The sequence below is a fragment of the Lagopus leucura genome, unplaced genomic scaffold, assembly GCF_019238085.1.
Source record: "Lagopus leucura isolate 7727_CA_CO unplaced genomic scaffold, USGS_WTPT01 Super-Scaffold_100030, whole genome shotgun sequence".
Classification (NCBI taxonomy): Eukaryota; Metazoa; Chordata; class Aves; order Galliformes; family Phasianidae; genus Lagopus; species Lagopus leucura.
The window spans coordinates 5,853,625-5,871,389 of record NW_024962281.1 but is presented as its reverse complement, the minus strand read 5'-3'; the positions used below and the strand labels follow the sequence as shown (position 1 = coordinate 5,871,389).

At 42.7% G+C, this 17,765-nt stretch overlaps 1 protein-coding gene across 2 annotated transcripts in view; it reads right to left on the bottom strand.

The window, feature by feature from the left end:
- The window catches only part of GRIA1 (glutamate ionotropic receptor AMPA type subunit 1), a 107,653-nt gene that overhangs the window by 14,916 nt on the left and 74,972 nt on the right, over positions 1 to 17,765 (bottom strand). For both annotated transcript variants that reach the window (XM_042881685.1, XM_042881686.1), the window contains exons 11-12: positions 2,652 to 2,850; positions 1,880 to 2,127 (exon numbers count right to left, since the gene is read on the bottom strand). In XM_042881685.1, coding sequence (XP_042737619.1) covers positions 1,880 to 2,127; positions 2,652 to 2,850 — 447 coding nt within the window. The remainder of the gene's footprint in view (positions 1 to 1,879; positions 2,128 to 2,651; positions 2,851 to 17,765) is intronic.

Genomic DNA, 17,765 nt, shown 5'->3' with positions numbered 1-17,765 from the left:
GTGCTATACAGATGCCTCATGAATGCCACCTTGCTCAGGGCAATCTCTCACGTGCAGGACCCCAAAGGGAAAACAGACACTACATGAAGACCATATGGAACTTACTAAGATTAAAACAGTTGAAACAACAGGAACAAAACAAACATGATGGGACAAAACCTAACAGCAACTCTTCCAAAGAAACACCATAGAATGGAACATCAAGCATTTCTCCTTTGCCATTAGGCCCATAAGATATTTGTTCTACATGCAGTCGGGATGAAGAAGAGGAAACAAGAAGAAATGTTAGGAAGTTTTGGAATCATGCCTAGCAGAGGGATGCTTGAAGCTGCAAAATTGTTATGACTGATGCAATTTTCTTTCCCTTTTTTCTTATTTCTCTTAGAATTGTGATAAATGGCTCCTTCACATGCCAACAATTACAAGGCAGGTAGGATGTTCCGGTTTGTTTGTTTTTATAATATAAAAATTAGGTTACAAGATTGCTGTGTAAAAATAATGAGATCTGCATCCTAATTTCCATATTTGCAAGACAAAACAAACAGTGGCAAGAATGTGATGGAAAACATCTAAAAACTACGAGAACAGATGCATTCTCTTTGGAGGGCTCCAAGGCACTTCAGAGCCTGAACCACACTGAATGCAAGAATCACCTTCTGGACAACCTGCATTGCATTTATGAACTTTTCTGAAGATGCTTCCAGCAATTGCTGATATGGGAAGTGTTGAATTCAATTTGACCTGGCTTGTTAAATGCAGTAGCCCAGATCCTTGGGCTTAACCCACTACCACTTGGCTTGGCTTTCATCTTTTGGGATGTGTCTCTACACTGGGTTTCATCACAAGCAACCATAAGGCCACACATATGATTTTGGTCAAAGTATTTTGATCAAAATACCTTTAATAAATAACTAAATCATTTATGGACCATTTATGACATATAAGGATTTACCGATCCTACTAAACCCTTAAGACTCATATTCTTCATGAACATAAGATGAAGAAATTGCATTGCGTTCCATTTCTGAAAGGAACCACGCCTCCAATGCAACTCAGATCACCATACAAGTTTGCAGATTGTGGTGGTGCCTCTGGGAGCAGGTAAGTTGGCATAATGCACGTTGCAGGTGGCCTGCTCACACGTCAAGGAGCATGGCAACATGCAGTGCCCAAGCTTTGCTATTAACTCAAATCTGGGTGTGTGCTTTTCAAGTGTTTTCCTTTTAAAGGAAAGTCTCTGAAGATACTCCACGTGACAGTTGGCAAAGGCATGTGAGAGATATGGGTCTGGGCTCAGAAATACAGGATTTGTGCCCTTTGACCTTAAATTTTGTGCTTGCCAAAATCTGGCTCTGGATTACTCAGTAAATGAAAATGTGCACTTTTTTTTTTTGCAGGAATTCTTAAAACTGGCTTCTCACTCTTCCCAGATAGCAATTCCTTTTAGGAAACACCAAAATATTTTCCCCTCAGAGCTCCCTCTGCAAGCATGGATCCAATCCAGGGTTATACCATTCTCTGCAAAGCTCTGCACTTCACATGGCACAGGATGAGAGCCCCATTCAGATAACGCTCTGTGAAACCAATGGTTACACCACAGCAGCCCCCCTGCCATCACCTAATACAGCTGACACATTCATAGCAAGTGGATCAGCCAAGATCCAGTTTCTAAATGCAGGGCTTGAATGATTAGGTGCTCCCACTGAGCAGCAATGGCACTTTATTTCCCTGCACATCAGTTTTTGTACCCCCTTCCTTCCGCCTCCCCCACCTTGTTGCCCCAAGCTTTCATGATCAGCATGGCAATGGAGATCGAACTGTGTGCATACATTGATTTGCTGGGTGGGTTGGCAAAGGAAAGCAAATCCAAGCTACTTACCTCAGTGCAGACCCCTTTGGCGTTGCAATGCCATAGCCTTTGGAGTCCAAGTTACCTCCCACCTTCATGGTGTCACAGGGCTTCCGCTGCTCGATGTACTCGTTCATGGTGGACTCCAAGAGGTAGGCATACTTTCCTTTCGACTTCCTCACCCGGATCATCCCCTCTTCTGTTGTCCTCACAAAAACGGAGGGTTCAGCTGACTTCATGTATGTCCACATCTTCTCAAACACTGCTATTTTGGATCGCTGCGTAGGACAGCACAAACCCAACAGAAGTGTTAACAGAGGTTGGGGTGCCAGCTGGGATTTCCAGGTGAGACCGAACACTTACCCACAGAGCAGATGGACCAAGGAAGACAAACAATGTAACAGGATGTTAATGAACCTCCGGCCATTTCCTGCACCCAGGTCAACCCTACCACCTTGCTGCAGGAAGGGCAGGATATCTGTGCCTGGCAAGTGATTTTATTGATCAAACCAAAGGCTAATCAAGCTGGAAGTTAGGAGATGCCTGTAGTGTGGGGAAGCACACAGATATTCCACATTTCTATTTACAGTTGCAGAATATCACAAGTGACAAAGTCAGCCATCTGAGCAGCCACAGGGAAAGCAGATTTCTGCTGTTCTAGGGGCAAGCACAGCAAGTGCTAACATGACAAGGGGAAGCAAGAGAGAAAAACAGACCTGCGCTGAAGATGAGAGAGGACATTCCTGGAAGACTTGCCAACAAGGAGCTAAGCAAAATTTTTGCATTAAAGTTTCCTTTTTACCCTAAAAAACTCTTTAGTGGAGCCAGCTTCCAGGGTCCCATAGGCGATCTCCGTCTGCTTGGCCAAGTCCTCTGCACTCTCGATGGGAGAAACCATCCTTTCCACTGTGAGGAAGGCAGCCAGGTTAGCTGTGTAGGAGGATATGATGATCAAAGTGAAGAACCACCAGACACCACCGACTATGCGGCCGGAGAGGGACCTGCACACAAAGGAGAGAGGCAGACAGGAGGGGTGTGAAGGTCCAAAAGGTGCAGCTTGTTCTTGCAGGCCTGTCATTTACCCAGGTGTTCTCCTTAAGTCATGCTCTCCATCTACTTCTAGGGAAGCCAAGGCTCTGACTCAGTTCTCAATGTACTGAAGATAGAACCACAAATACAGACCAGTGGGGTTCACCAAGTCAGTTCCTCCATCAAAACTCCACATTTCTAAAAGAGATGCCGAATCTCAGAGAGGAGCTACAGCCTTAATGAATAATTTGCCTACCAACATTTTCTGGTTTGTTCTTAGCAGAGGGCTAGACAAGATGTTCCTAATAATCCCTTAAATTCTAAGCATCTTGCACAAGCTGCTATCAAATACCCAATTATCTGTAACCATTGGATAGCCATAGAGATAAGTCAAGAAAGCATTAATTTATATGAAAATCTTTTCAAATCATATTAAGGAGTAAAAGATATTTTTTAGAGCCATGTCATAATTCATGCATTCTGCCTAAATTATTTATACTCTCCTTCTCTACATGCAGAGCATCATTCCCAGTGGAGGATAACTTACAATGCTGTTTTATGAAGCCAGACATTCTGACAAGGGAGCTCCTGTCCATAACAACCACTTCATTTCTCTGTGGGAGACCATGTCTCAGTGTTGCTTTTCTGCTGACCTGAGTCAATCCCCAGAAATATGGTTTATCAGATGGTAATGGAGATTTCTCATTCTAGCTCAGGGCACTGGACCAGATCATGACAGCATGTGTCATGCTGTGCTGGGTCTGTGTGAAGCTGCAATGACTTACTGTGGGTTAACACAACCTGACAGACAAACCTACATGCTCTATGTATTCTTTGCTCCAATGAGAAAAGAATTCCATACTGCTAATCACTGAAATTAGAGCTGGAAAGAGACTAAGCCCACACCAGCTGCAAGACTTATAGAGATTACACACTTCTAGTTTGTCCAGTCTGGTTTGAAGCGCTGCTGATGTGCTGGGAGCTGCTCCTTCAGACATCAGGTAATCCCCTCACTTAGACCAACCCAACCCAAAAGCTCTTCAGACCAAAATTTGAGATCACTGCCTAGCAGAAATTAGGCATCAGCTCCCACACTTGCATTCACAGCACATGGGGCAGAGTGGAGAGCTCTCATTTTTCAGGTCTGCTGCCCACAGGCATGGTTCCAGCTATAAGACCAATGCTGCATACTCTGTACTGCAGCATCTCATACAGTGCTGGAAAGGCAGAAAGCTAGGCACTGTTCTTCCACCATATCTTGAACTCTCCAAGAGAGATGTCAACAAACAACCCATGGAGATGAACAGGGACCCCCATGCATGATTCACCCCATCTATCCCAGGTAGAAGGAGGTCCTCTGGAGACCTCCGTTTCTATTGAGTTTTGAGAGATCCAGAATCACGTGGTTGGACAAGACAGCAAATCTTCAAGAAGCTGAAGTTAGGTGAAGTAAATGTCACCATCTGTGGAGAATACCCAGAGCGGAGGGCTGACAGCACAAACATATTTACCTTGAGTTTTGTATTTGGAGAGGGACCGGAGAGGGAGGCGGCTATGGATTCGGCTCACATGTCTTCGGATTGATGGGGAAGAGGAAAAAAATACCTGTCTCTAATTAGTCTGGATGATGTGTGCTTAGGGAAGGAAGTGCTCAGAAAAGGCGCAGAAGCATTAAACAAAAGTAACCGGATAATGTCAGATACAACAATCTCTGCTGATGAAGGCCACTTTGAGCTGGCAAAATCCATTTGCATGGCAAATAATCACATCCATCTCCAGCTGCAAATTATACAGCCTTTCCTTCCTGATGAAGCTGGGATATTTCTGTGGCTTGTTTCAATCCCTTCAGCAGCAGGCAGCCGGATTCCTGCCTCTAGACCCTCTGCATCTGAGCAGTATTCATTATTGGCTTATCCCACAGGGGCTGCCTGCTGTCAGCTGCAGATGGCTTAAGCTTCCCAGCCCCGCACCTGGCATTGACAGCATGAAAAAGTAACTATAGGGTATTCAGACAGGGAGCAACATGAAGGGCTGAGGAAGCAGGGAGAGGGGGTAGGTAATTCTTTCCCATGGGAGCAAGTCAGGAAAGGGTGTGCAGCCCATCATGCATAGTCTCATTTGGGCTCTGTCTACTGCTAGGGCTGGTCAGTTTTCCTCATTAAGTGAGATGCTGTGAGTAGGTGAGTGCTCAACCTCATAGACAGTGGAGGAAAGAGGAGGAGATAAACAGCTTGCTGTGACTGCAAGCGTGGCTGAGGCTTCATGTGCATAATTCTGTTGCATACACTGCTAATGGGCAATGTCTGCCCTCGTTGCTAGACTGACTTGAAGCTAGAAGCTGTGAATTTAAACTGCTGTAAACATACAGCAGAGAAATCACTTAGAATACGGGTTCTTAAGGACATCGTCCTTTCAATCCATGGTTATGCAGCATCTAACACAAGGGAGCTCTGGCTGCTGGGGGAATCTCTTGGAGGCTAGTGCAATACAAGAGGAAGTAGAAGAGTCACGATGAAACACTACACAAGGAGATGTGATTCCATGCAATATCTCCACAGCTTGATAGCAGTGGACACAGGAGAAACTGGATTTCTCTGGATAACCACGATACTATTCAGATTTTAAGCCAACACCCATGACTGCTTACCGAAAGTAAGTGGTTGGAAAGGCAATTCATGGCAATCTTGTTTTGTTACCCCTGCAGATCAAGTGGGAGAGCAGCAGCACTCCCATCCTGGGACGCATTTGCAAAAGTGCCGTTGTAATTTAAGAGGTGATGTTCCATTTCTAGAAGTGACTTTGGCACTTGGGAGCTAAAATCTGGTAGAAAGCTGGTACTTTGTGGTATGTTTGTGCTCTACTAATAGCAGTCACAGAGGAGTAGCTGTACCTTGTACTTTTAAGTCACTTTTAAGGTTTGAACATCTCACTCCACAACGAAGAAACAGAAAATGACCTAGCAAAGTTCATTTCTCTTCACTAATGGGCAGTATGGGGTTTAAATTCCCTTGCGTTGAGAACTGACATATCCACGTACTCATCCAAGCGTAACATGGAGGCAATCAGCTCTCTGCCACGTGGAAATGAGTTTGTGCCTCAGTCCTCTGCAGAGCTAAAGTGAGATGGAACATGCTGGTTAGTACTTTAAAGATATCCCATAGCTATGATGTTTAAATTTGTCTGTTAGACATTTGGGTTTACTCTCATTCGTCACCATAGTAATACCAGAGAAAAGCACTATCTAAAAAAAATCAAACTAAAACAGGAAAGGATAACAGTGATAAGAGGCTTTAGTAACTGGCTAGTTTTGGGATGTGTAAAGCCATGAAACAGCTAGATGGACTCGACTGTACACTTTTCCATCCATATAATTACATCTGCACCCATACTGTTCTTTCTTACACAGCCCAAATTAAGACCTCTTAGTTTCTTCTTCTAGCCCTGCTTGTGCTTGCTAAAATCATCTCCCATCTTCTCCTAGATTTACTTGGGGTTCTGCCTGCCCCTCACAAAAGCAAGAATGAAACACACTCTTCCAACAGCACTCTTGCAGAAACAAGTGGTGAATACTCTGCCCTCATTATTTGTGGTGTACAATCTACTTAAAATTATAGGTGGTTGGAAACCAGAAATTCAGTACAGTGGAAAATTCTGAAATGGTAAATTAAACCTTAATATTCTCAATTAGAATGAAAAGATAATGGTTGCAAATGCCCTCTAAAAGTAGTATTCTGAAAATGGTTGGTTTGAGTCCATCCAAGCTTTGCATTTTTCTATGAGTTAATGTTTCGTTTCTGAAAGGTATAATTTTGACATAGTAAACAATTCTGTTTCTCCTTTCTCATTGCTCACACTCTTCTTTCTGTTTTTATAATACACTGAACTCTTACCTACCACACGTATCATTTAGAAGGTAGTTCTGGAATGTATCATTTTATATCTGCGTAATGGAAAAACTAGAAATGACTAAGACAAAATTAATAATTTTCATTTTCTCACTTAGGCAAAATGTCTTTTTTCCACTTCTCACAAAAGCAACATCGTTTCGTCAGTAGAAAACAGAAAAGAATTGTAAGTTCCCTTTGTTCTCATGCAGTGATTTTTATCATATTCTAGCCTTAGCATTGATGGATTCTTCACAGAAAAAAGGGAATCACGCAGCTATAATCTCTTATTTCTTAAACAAAATACAATCCTTGATCAAACAATTTGCTCTTTGATCTTATCCCTTGCAGAAGGTTGGAACAAATAACAGGTGTTTGCCTCTGCATTACAATCTTATTAGAAGCAGCATCGTGCACTTTAAAAAAAAAAACATTAACGATGTAATCAGAAAAATACAAAGTAAACATCGGTGAAAAAGCAGCGCCTCAGTCCTCTTCCACTTCTCCCTTCCCTCTTACCAAATGCATTTCATATGGAGAATTACACCTAAACCGACAGCGTTTTAATTAGAAACGCAAATCTGGGATTCTAAAGCCATAGTTGCTTTGGGAGGATTTCCCAGATTTGCTGTTACATTCTATTCTAATAACAGCTCACTTAGTCAACTGACATATTTGTCACTGAATGAATTAATGCAGAACTGTGGAAAGAAAAGCTCTCGCATGCCTGTTCTGCTGACTGTGGGTCAAATCTACTTCTGGTCTTCTGCCCACACAGATCCTCTGATCTCTGACACTGTTCACTAATTTGATACTGACTGTAGATAATTTCACAGGTCTGTCTGAGGGCTGATTTCGTAGTGCATTAGTTACAAATGTTTTGCTCCCGTTTGGCTCTTAGCAAATTTTCAGCATTAAGCTTCATCAGCCCAAATGAGTTCAGCTTCTTCTGTGTGTCACAGACCATCCAGAATGATTGGTCTCACCATTTTATCTCTGACCCTGACACGAACCCTGGATTTACTTGGAAAGTCTGCGACTAGCCATGGCCACAGGAACAAACCGATGTGGGGACTGAAGCTGGGATCAGCTCTGGGTACAGCCATCGACCACATCTGCAGAGCTCTTATCCTCTTACACTCTGCTGTGCTACTGAGTGTTGAACGAGCTACCATTTGTCATCAGATCAGATTATAATGCACATTTCCCTGTCTGTGCTGTATCATTAGTTACATCACTCTTGTTAATCTGCATTTACTCATTACCAAATCCTACCTCCTGGTACACAAGTCAGGAGTCCTGAGTACAAGGCTGGCTTTAACACCATGTGCCCAGAGAGTCTTTACTCAGACAGAGGCGGGAATGTTTTCCATTGACATTCTCATTTACCTCTCCCAGCGGTAGAAATCAACTGTTCCTTCCTCATCTCACCTCACAACTGATCTGCAGAGGTAAGAACTGGAAAATTGAATTCTCCGTGGGTAAAGTTAACCAGTGAGAGAGGGTGAGACAGCTGAGGGTGCAGAGAGGTTCTGGGAGTCCCATGCTGTTACCAAAACAAAAAAAAAAGAGAGAAGGAAAAATCTGACATCCCCAAAGCCAAGACGCTGGAAGAAGGCAATAGGGAATGCAGAACTCAGCAGCAGCCAGTTCTCAAAGGAGCCTCAGGGTAACTTGCTGAAGTAAATATTGCAGTGACTGAACATATTGTCGGCAAATACTCAGAATGTTCAATATTCAAACAGGAGCACGCATTTCTAGAAGGCTTTAATTATGTCACTGTTTGTTTACTGTTTCTTTCCATCTAAGCTAATGCCTTTGGACATCAATGTATTTCCCCTCCCCCACAGTTTCATCTCTTCTTTTGCATAATATGTTGAATTTCTTTTTTCAATTTCACTTTAACAGGCAAAACTTCCTTCTAAATTTAGTATTCCTGCTTAGCCAGTAATGCATCTTGTCACTTGTGGTTCTCCTGCCACTGGAGCTAGGATAGCTGTGGTGTTAAGTACCAGCATGACTACACGGATCAACTACATGCTGTTTTCCAGACATTCACTTAGCATTTTGATAGATAAGAGGCACCTAATGGCCTAAACAGAGGACTAGCAGCCAAGTGCTGTCTTTTGTCCCTTTGGAAGCCTTACCACCTTATGGGATCCTGGCTAGCTTGCCTCATGCCTCTAACTCAGTTCCCAGCTGCAGGACAAGGGGATGATTCACATCTATAAACTTCACCTGCGTGGGTGGCACAAGCCATTGGTCACCAGGTGGAATTTGGCTCTGATGTTCTTCTGTGCACATTTCCCCTACTGAAACACTCAATCAGCATCAAATGGAGCCAGCTAAGTAGCAGGTAATTTACAAGCTCAATAGCTATCTGCAGGGTGTGTTCTCCTGTGGTCCTCAATGGCTACACAATGCAGCCTGCTGTCACACAACAAACAACTCACCTGCTCAACCAGCCAAGCGTGATGTTGGAAGCATTTAATGCCATACAAGCATAAACTAAAATGGCAACCAGCCCCTATAGACTTTAGCAGAATCCATGTGCCATCCTTGCCATAAAAACACAACCCTTGAGCAGAACTGGACTATGCCCTTCACCTGAGGGAGATATCATCCCTGAGCAGTCAGAACTGGCTGCTGACATATTTATCCCTAAAACTGCAGGATAATACACACAACCCTCCTAGAGAACTGCTAAAAAAACAACACAGGAAAAGAAAAGGTGACAACAGAGAGGTGATGTGAAATACTAATAAAAAAATAAGAGCCTGATTGAAAGGCAGAACAAATAGACCCAAGGAAGTACACTGAAATCCTTTTCAATCTAGGTTCAGTGTGCTTCTCAGTGCTGTGATCCAAGGTAGTCTGAGGGGTGAATGTTTGGGCAGAGGCTTGCTGAGAAATGCAATCACTTCAGGCTGCTCAACAGCACCAGTGAAAGACAAAGTCATCCCTGTTTTGCAGTTTTTCCAGATACTGCTACAAGGAGAAGCAACTCTTGTCGCGCCTTTGAGCAAAAATTTCACTGTAAAAAAGGCTCTTCATGTATTTTTCTCACTTTGGTGACGTTTGTTAGCTTTGCTGAGAAACATTCACAAGGTGACAAACACAAAATTTTGTCAGAAACACTCGTTGGAGCGCCCAGGGAGACTCATTACTAAGGAACTTCCTCAACCTCAGGTAGCCCTGAATTAAACAGCACTCATCCTTCTTCTCAAACAATGCCCCCGTCCTTTGCTGTGATATTGTATGCTCTCTCTCATTTTCTGCAGTCTTCTTAATAAAAAGGCTGTTTTCTTTATTCCCAAATACATAACATATTTCAGGCTATATTTTACCAGTTCTTCCTCCTCTTTTTTTTTTTTTTTTTTTTCCCCCAAGATCTTTCTTTGACCATCTATATGTGCTCAAAGTTTAGAGATCCATTCCTGACATTTCTTCTGGTCAATGTTATAGTAACTTAGTGCAGACCTCTACAAGGATATCTTTGCCTTGGTTCTTGAATTTATTTTTTATCTATTTTAATCTATCTCTGCTCAGATTTCCCAATTTGAGAAGAGAGAGACCCTTTTCATAAGCAGAGCATTTTCACATAGGAAGGTTTCAATGTTATCAATATTCCCAAATTTTCACTTTCTTTTCTCTTCGTATTTGATTTAAAATGGGATAACTGACCAAGATGGCAGGTGAGAAATTTTCTCAATTTTCAATTTTGAGGCTTTCTTTTTTTCTAGAAGAGCACAGCATATTCCTTGTAGGAAAGGTAGGGAATGAGTCTGGACTCTTTTCCCAGCCAGTGCCTTTTAGAAGAGCCCTATGTGCACAAAAATGTCCCTCTCTTCATATTTGAACTCCAAAACTGTGGAGAGAAAACAGTGTTTCTGCTGGTCCTATTTTACCTTCTAACATCCATTTGATGATTTCTTTTTGAAGGCTTTGGAAACACAGTTGAGATGAAAAGCTGCTCCCTGCCTCTGTCTGCCTCTCTGCAGACAGAGATCTTACTGAGAGCTTCAGGGAATAAGTGAGGAGAAAATTCCTCCTAGAGGAGAGCATCCTGTGCGCTGGACTCCTTTAAGCTGGGTCCTTGTGGACTTTGTGGCCCCCACGTATCCATGCTGTGCATGTACCTATTGTTGCTTTTCCCTTCCACCATACGAGGACACCTCCCGTCTTCCCTCTGTTCACACATTTGCCTCCTATTGCTTGTCATCAGACTGCACTGGGAGAATTCATTAGTGTATATAATATACTTTGAGGTTGTCCGAATAACGGTGCTGTTACACTTTTTCACTTCTATAGGCTCTTTTATCTGAAGATCAAAGTACTTAGTTATCATTACCATGACTGGATTATTGCTGCTTAGCCTTTGGATCTAAGGGTAAGAAGCAGCTCTTCTGGGTAAGCGTTAATGAGAATTAAGGGATGGTTTTATTAAATTAATTGAATGCCTTAAAGTGTGCTAATGCTGTAGAAAGGCGTGCATCCACGAGCTGTACGCCCTTTCCTACCACCTGATGGTTTGAGCTGTGTGACCCACGCTGCCCTCTCAGATGAATCCTGTGAGCAGCCCCTCTGAGATATTTAGTGCCTTGTCCTTTCGAACTGTGAGATCTCATCTCAAGATCTTGCTCTGTCTCAGTGCATTCATTGATCCCTAGAGAAGACAAAGCATTTTAGGCTTCTTCCAAGCATGACAGTCATGAAAATACACGCTGGACCAAAACAAACTCAGAATGCCCTGGTGAGACATTTGCTTGGCTGAAGCTTTTGAATGAAACAGAGGAAATAACAGAAGGAAGGAAGGTGTGAGGACAAGGTGGGGGGAGCCCGCATAACCTTGTTTGCAGACCTTATCACCAAAAACGTGACCTTCTGAGAAGAAACTTTACTGTTGGAGAGCAAAGTAACAGCTCTCTCCATCTTTACAACTCACACTCATCCTGGCATGCAGCACACTCAGCAGGGAGCTCCACCAAAACTCCCTTTGTCCTGAGAAAACTGAGCAAAAAGTATTTCAAAGAATGACCATCCATGTCAACTCCCTGTGGCTTTAATCAGTCCTTCATTCTCCTTCCTACTTCTGTCTCTTCGTTTTTCCTCCATGAATTGCTTTTTTTTCTAGTTAACTCAGATTCAGCAAATCCTTCCCAGTTAACAAAACAGCACCTCTTTTGGACTTTATGAATTTGCCTTTGCTTGTTCACTGTTTTGGAATGTTACAATGAACCTGACTCCCTGGCAATACACATACCTAAACTTATTGCACAAAGGTGGTTGGGTTGGTGCTTCCCCAGTTACCAGGATAGGTAGCTGAGATGAAATTTGTGTTCTGGAAAGCAGAACAGGAATAAAAATCTCAAACTTCAGTGGAAGAAGGTGACTACTCCGAGCTCCTCAGACGAAGGCCATGAGGTTTTGGCCAGCTCTGGGGAATCAAATCAACAAAGAGCAGCTGTAGATGCTCTGTGTGTCGTGAGCCAGAACGATTTCAATTGAGGAGCTAAATGCTCATTCAACTGTGTATCCAGACAGTGTGCAGATGATATCTTAGTGCTGATAAAAGTGATGTACAGCATATGGATGAGTTATTTAAACAGGGCTTCCCTGTGAAAACACACTCAGGGCTTCCCGTCTTAGCCACAGTACTTTTCTGGAGTGCCTGCATTAGAGCAGTGTGCTACAGGCAGCCTTGCACAGGGCACGACTTCAGGGAGACGGAGGTCACTGAGCTCCTCACAGCCATTATTCTTTGACAAAAGCACTTGGCAATCTACCTAGCTATTAGGAGGATGCACCCATGTGTGTTCCTGGCTGCAGCTCAGGGAACGTCAGGCTCCAGCTGAGCCGACTGCTCGGGGATAACAGGTTATGAAGACAGAAGAAAATGAAAAGAGAAAGTGTGTTTCTGTCACTGATTGAAAATCAGCAAGTTGGAGCAAAGCTTACTAGGGAGTTCTTGGAGCCTCTGAGGGGCTCCTGCTGGAGTCGCCAAGAAGGCAGTCAATCTCATGTACCCATATAAATCACAGTGTTTGACACACAAATAGCATGTGCCATTTCCATACCCCAAATGTCCTAGTAAAATTTCCCAATAGATGCAAAGTATCACCAACGCACTTTTAGTCTCCACTTTTTTTTTTTTTAATTTTGTTTTCAATAAAAAAATATCAGAAGCATTTATTCATTCCTAAAAAAAAAAAAAAAAGAGGTTGCAAATACATTTTTAGCTTAATAAATATGTGTTTGAGTCAAATGCTCCAGTTCTCATTTTAAATACAGCTGGTAAAAAGATTAGTACACCTATCACTCAGTGAGGGGACTTTCAGCACATCCCTTGCTATCCTTCAGCAACCCCGGTACTAAAGGCCTGCAGTCAGAGTCATGTAGGAGCCTCTAGATATGCCTGATAGCAAGACTACTCCATGGAATTGGATAGCTAATTATTCACTTCCTATACCACATTTAGAACTTCTCAGGTGGAAGAGCATGGAAATCTAAGAGATTCATTTTTCCCTTTACAGATGAAATAGCATTTTACCAACAACATTCTCTCTGTTACTTAAGCATTTCCTTCTTCTGAGACCCCTGTATCCATCAGCATTTCGTCAAATGAAAAAGAGGACAGCAAGAATGACTATTCTAAGAGAATTTCCATTTCCCCCAGCTGCCACATTTTGGTTGCCATGGCAGTGCACAGGCTCCAAAGGGCCCTGCTCAGTTGGAGATTGTGCAATTCGTCAAACTACTCCTCTGGTGAGTCACTTTTCCTGGTTAAGTTTGTTACAGAAATAAGTGTGGTCATCAGTTCTGGTGGTTGCAAATGCTGCTCTTAACCTGTGACCTGAATTCCCTCTCCCTGGACATAATTAACTCTGCCAGCTAGAGATAATTGCAAGATCACTTGGTACATTTTTGAAAGGAAAGAAGACTTCCAGAAGTTCAAATACTATACATATCTATATTTACTGTTATTCTTTAAGACCAACACGACCTCATCTGTTCAAGCAAAATGCCAAAAATAAAAGGTCCTAAGCTTTGTCCCCATGGACAAACCTCCAAGTCTTCCAGATTCACCCAACAGTGGAGCAGTGATGGGGGGATGCCAAACCAACCCTGTCCCATTGGCAGCCCCAGCATCAGGTTGCTTGTGCTGCCCATGGAAGTGACAAATTGCTTTGTCCTTCTCTGCAAAAATATACCCTTCACTTTGAGTACTGGTACTGCAAAGATGGCACCAGAACTGTGCATCAGACCCAAAAGACAGGCAGATGCATGGGGCATCAGGGAAGATGCTCACTGAAATCAAGAAGAGTTCCCTGGCTTTTGCTGCAGGAAGGATTTTAAATCCTTCTGATTGCTAAATGCATTTACTTCTAATTTCCCTAAATCTCTGTTTTTAACAAAATCAGTGCCTTGCAAAAGCAAGTAACCAAAGTACAGAACAGAAATAATTCCATTGTTATAACCCAAATCAAACCTCACACACACACACACAAAAATAATTTGTCCTAACCAATTTCTGATGTAGATCTTGTCTAGAACTGAATAAAATCTTTCAGTGCTAGGAACATTCTGAAGAAATTTGAAAGTGTAGCTATTTTTCAGAATCTCTGGAGGCTAGTTTAGAAAAAAACATCAACAACTTGTAGTGCAATTTTACCATTATTTCCACCAGCTCTGTGGCTGAAGTCTCCTGTGGTTTTGTTCAATTGATCTAAAAAGGAATGTAAATAAAGAGGAAAAATGGCAGAGGAAAGTACTCAGCATTAATTACAGGTACATAATAAATACTGCATTTGCTCTTCCACAGATGTAGCACAACAGAGAGCCTGCAGAAGAGGCTGCAGTGAAATATAAGCCTGGCTGCATGCTGCCATAGATCAGTCAGAGTGCATTGTTTCCATGTCACTAAAAACAAATAACGATGTCCACAAGATAGATGTAAATAATTGACCGTACTTATTGACTAGGTAGCTGCCAGCATTTGTATCTCCCTTCCCACTTCTGTGTGTGTGCACTCACCGCCCATGGCAGCTCAGCTCAGAGCGTGGCTGCAGCTCTGCACTGTGCCAATGAGTTGGGTTTCACTTCACTCTTTGTCTCCAGCCAGTCGATGGGTGGATCATACCTTGCTTTGGGACATGCTGCTATGCTCCCCACTATTTCCCAGCTGTGCTCCCTTCCGGCACCTCACACAGCTCAACCAATACAGAAACTCTTCTGTTCTTGCATCCCCACCGATGCTCTCAAGATGTCCCTTCTCAAGTCTGGCTCTCTCCCAGCCCCAAGCTGTGATGAAGGCTTCATTTTTCATTTCCTTTCCAACTGACCAGGACATCTCCAGCTCTGTTCTCAATATAAAGTGAAATTACTGCGAACAATTTCATACCTACATACAACCTGTCATGTCATGACAGGACTGCACATTTCCCTTCTACTCGTGACACACTGTGATCTGAACCTAAAATATATACATTTCATTCCCACAGCACAGTATATAGGATACTTCCATGAAGCCCTGTTCATTTTTGGAAATGCCTGTTTAGTTTTCCTCTAACATGGCACAAATGATGGCTTTATTGACTGGGTGATGTAGTGTGATATTTATCTCTCTGCCAAGCTCCAGCGAGGACAAGGCTCCTCTGGTCACTCAGCCAAGAGAAAGTGTGTATATTCTATCTCATGGTATCTTCAAAGGAAGAATATATCCTGGGAGATATATTTTAATGGAATGTATTTCACTTTAGTCAAGCATAAGTTTTCTGAGTCAGAGAAAAGGTAACTGGATTCAATTTGATATTCTCTAATACAGCGGAGGTCTCTTTTAGGCTCAATCTATATGAAGAAACACATTTGGAGATAAAAAACAGAAGACCAAGCAGGGAAGCTGACAGCAAAAACGTACTTTTTGTTCCCTGCTTTTTTATAATTTTCACTGCAATCAAATCATTTACTTCAGAGAAAATGATGGGGCAGATGAAAAATCCAGATGCCTCATCCTGCTGCAGAGGAGGTCTGGAAGCCCAGATGCCACCTTGGTCTCCTCAATGGCCTTGGCTCGGTCTGAGCAAGCAAAGGCAGCAGGGTATTGGATGTTAGAGAGGTGCCGCTCTCCACAGCTGCTACACATGGGGGTTATTTTAAGCTCTGAACACAATTTATCAAATAACATTTCTGAAGAATGGTACAATATGAGTCATATTTACTTCACATTTCACTTGCTGCAGGCTCTCACTATTGGCTGTGAGTTATTTATTACTTCTGAAGCTTGCTCTGTGAATCTCTGTGAATCTCCTTTCTGCATCTGTATTTCACATTTAATGATTGCTTTAGCAATTTCATGACTGTTCTCTGGAGTTGAGATGGCACTTTGTGCAGCCTCATGGTTTAGGGCCCATTTCAGACTTCACTGATTTCTGGCCATTACTATGTACATGAAACAACTCACAACCCAAAAATATTGCTTCCTCCCATTCTGCTGTGTTTCAGACATGTGGCAGTGACTGAACTACATCATAAGTCAGTGATGGTGCAGAGGGGGAATCCCTGGAGGTACTTAAGGCCAGGTTGGATGGGGCTCTGGGCAGTTTGACGTGGTGGGGGGCAGCCAGCCCATGGCAGTAGGTTGGAAATGGATAGGCTTAAAGATCTCTTCCAGTCAAAGACATTCCATGATTCCACGATTCCATGATAGCAGACTCCAGTGCTTACAGCCTCCTTTGGTCAAAACTATGCAGGTACACTTGGGTAATTTAATTTATGACTTAGGAGGGCTGGATTCCTTGCCCATGCTTATGTTGCAGCCTTTGAAGGCATAACAGAGTCTGCCATCAAACTATGCTGAAGTCTTCCATTGACTGGTTGTTGTATGGGCTTTGTCACACTTATCCAGGCTACACTTAGACAAGAAAGCTTCAGAGCTTAAGGAACACCAGTTGACCTCATCCTTGGAAGCTTCAGTCCTCAGGTTAAGAGGCTGTGAGCACATAGCCCATAGGTATGCTCTGTCTCGAGTATCTACAGGTCATTAAATTCACAGTGTTCCTTCAAAGTGTTGGGTAGTTTGTGATCAGCATGCTTAAAAGCCTGATTAAAGTTCTGGCTAGTAAGTCTGTCCTTTAAAAGGACACAACTTTCCTTCAAAAGCAAATCTTGGTCTCTGTGGGGCACTGAAGTCCCCTGGGGATTGGTCTGAGACCAAGGAACATACTTTTACAAGAGCAATGAGTTGCTGCAAACCTCACTCCCCACTGTGCACTGAGCGATGTGTCTGCAGTTTTGATCTTACTATTTTTTTGGTGATAGATACATAGTGGCATATGCACTCGAAAACAACATGCTCTGCAAAAAAAAACCAACAAAACAAAACAAAACAAAAAAACCTCCAGACAAATTTCCCCTACTCCTTCCCAAAACAAAACTGAAATAAACAAACCAAAACCTCTATAGAAACAAAATACACCCCTGCACTTGCTCCTTTCTGCTGGGGAGAGAATGACGGAACAGATGTATAACAAGCTATTTATGTTGATTAATACGTTACTGGGGAGATGCTGAGAGATTGCAGTGATAAGTTTAGAAGTAACTGTACAGCAAATGTATTGGAATAGAGCAGATCCCCACCTGCCCACCATGTCGTTGCACCGAGCATTCATTTCTAAGTGATGTGTCACAGGAATCCTGCACCAAGTTCGCGTGAAAAATACATGTGAAATACAGAACGTGCTCAAAGCCTTTCTGTACAACAGCATCCTACGAAAATTCTCACCCTTCTGCTTCCTTCTTGCTTTCACATTTCACAGAAATATTCCACTCCACCTGCATCCATCACAAGGATCCATCACAGAGTGCTGGGACTTGCAGCAATTCCCATACCTTCAAATTCTCTGTTCTTGCAAGTATTTGTCACCAGAAAGTGCTCTTTTCTCAAACATAGATTCCAATAAAATTGTAATTTTCATTAACAAGACGATCATATAACATGAAGATAA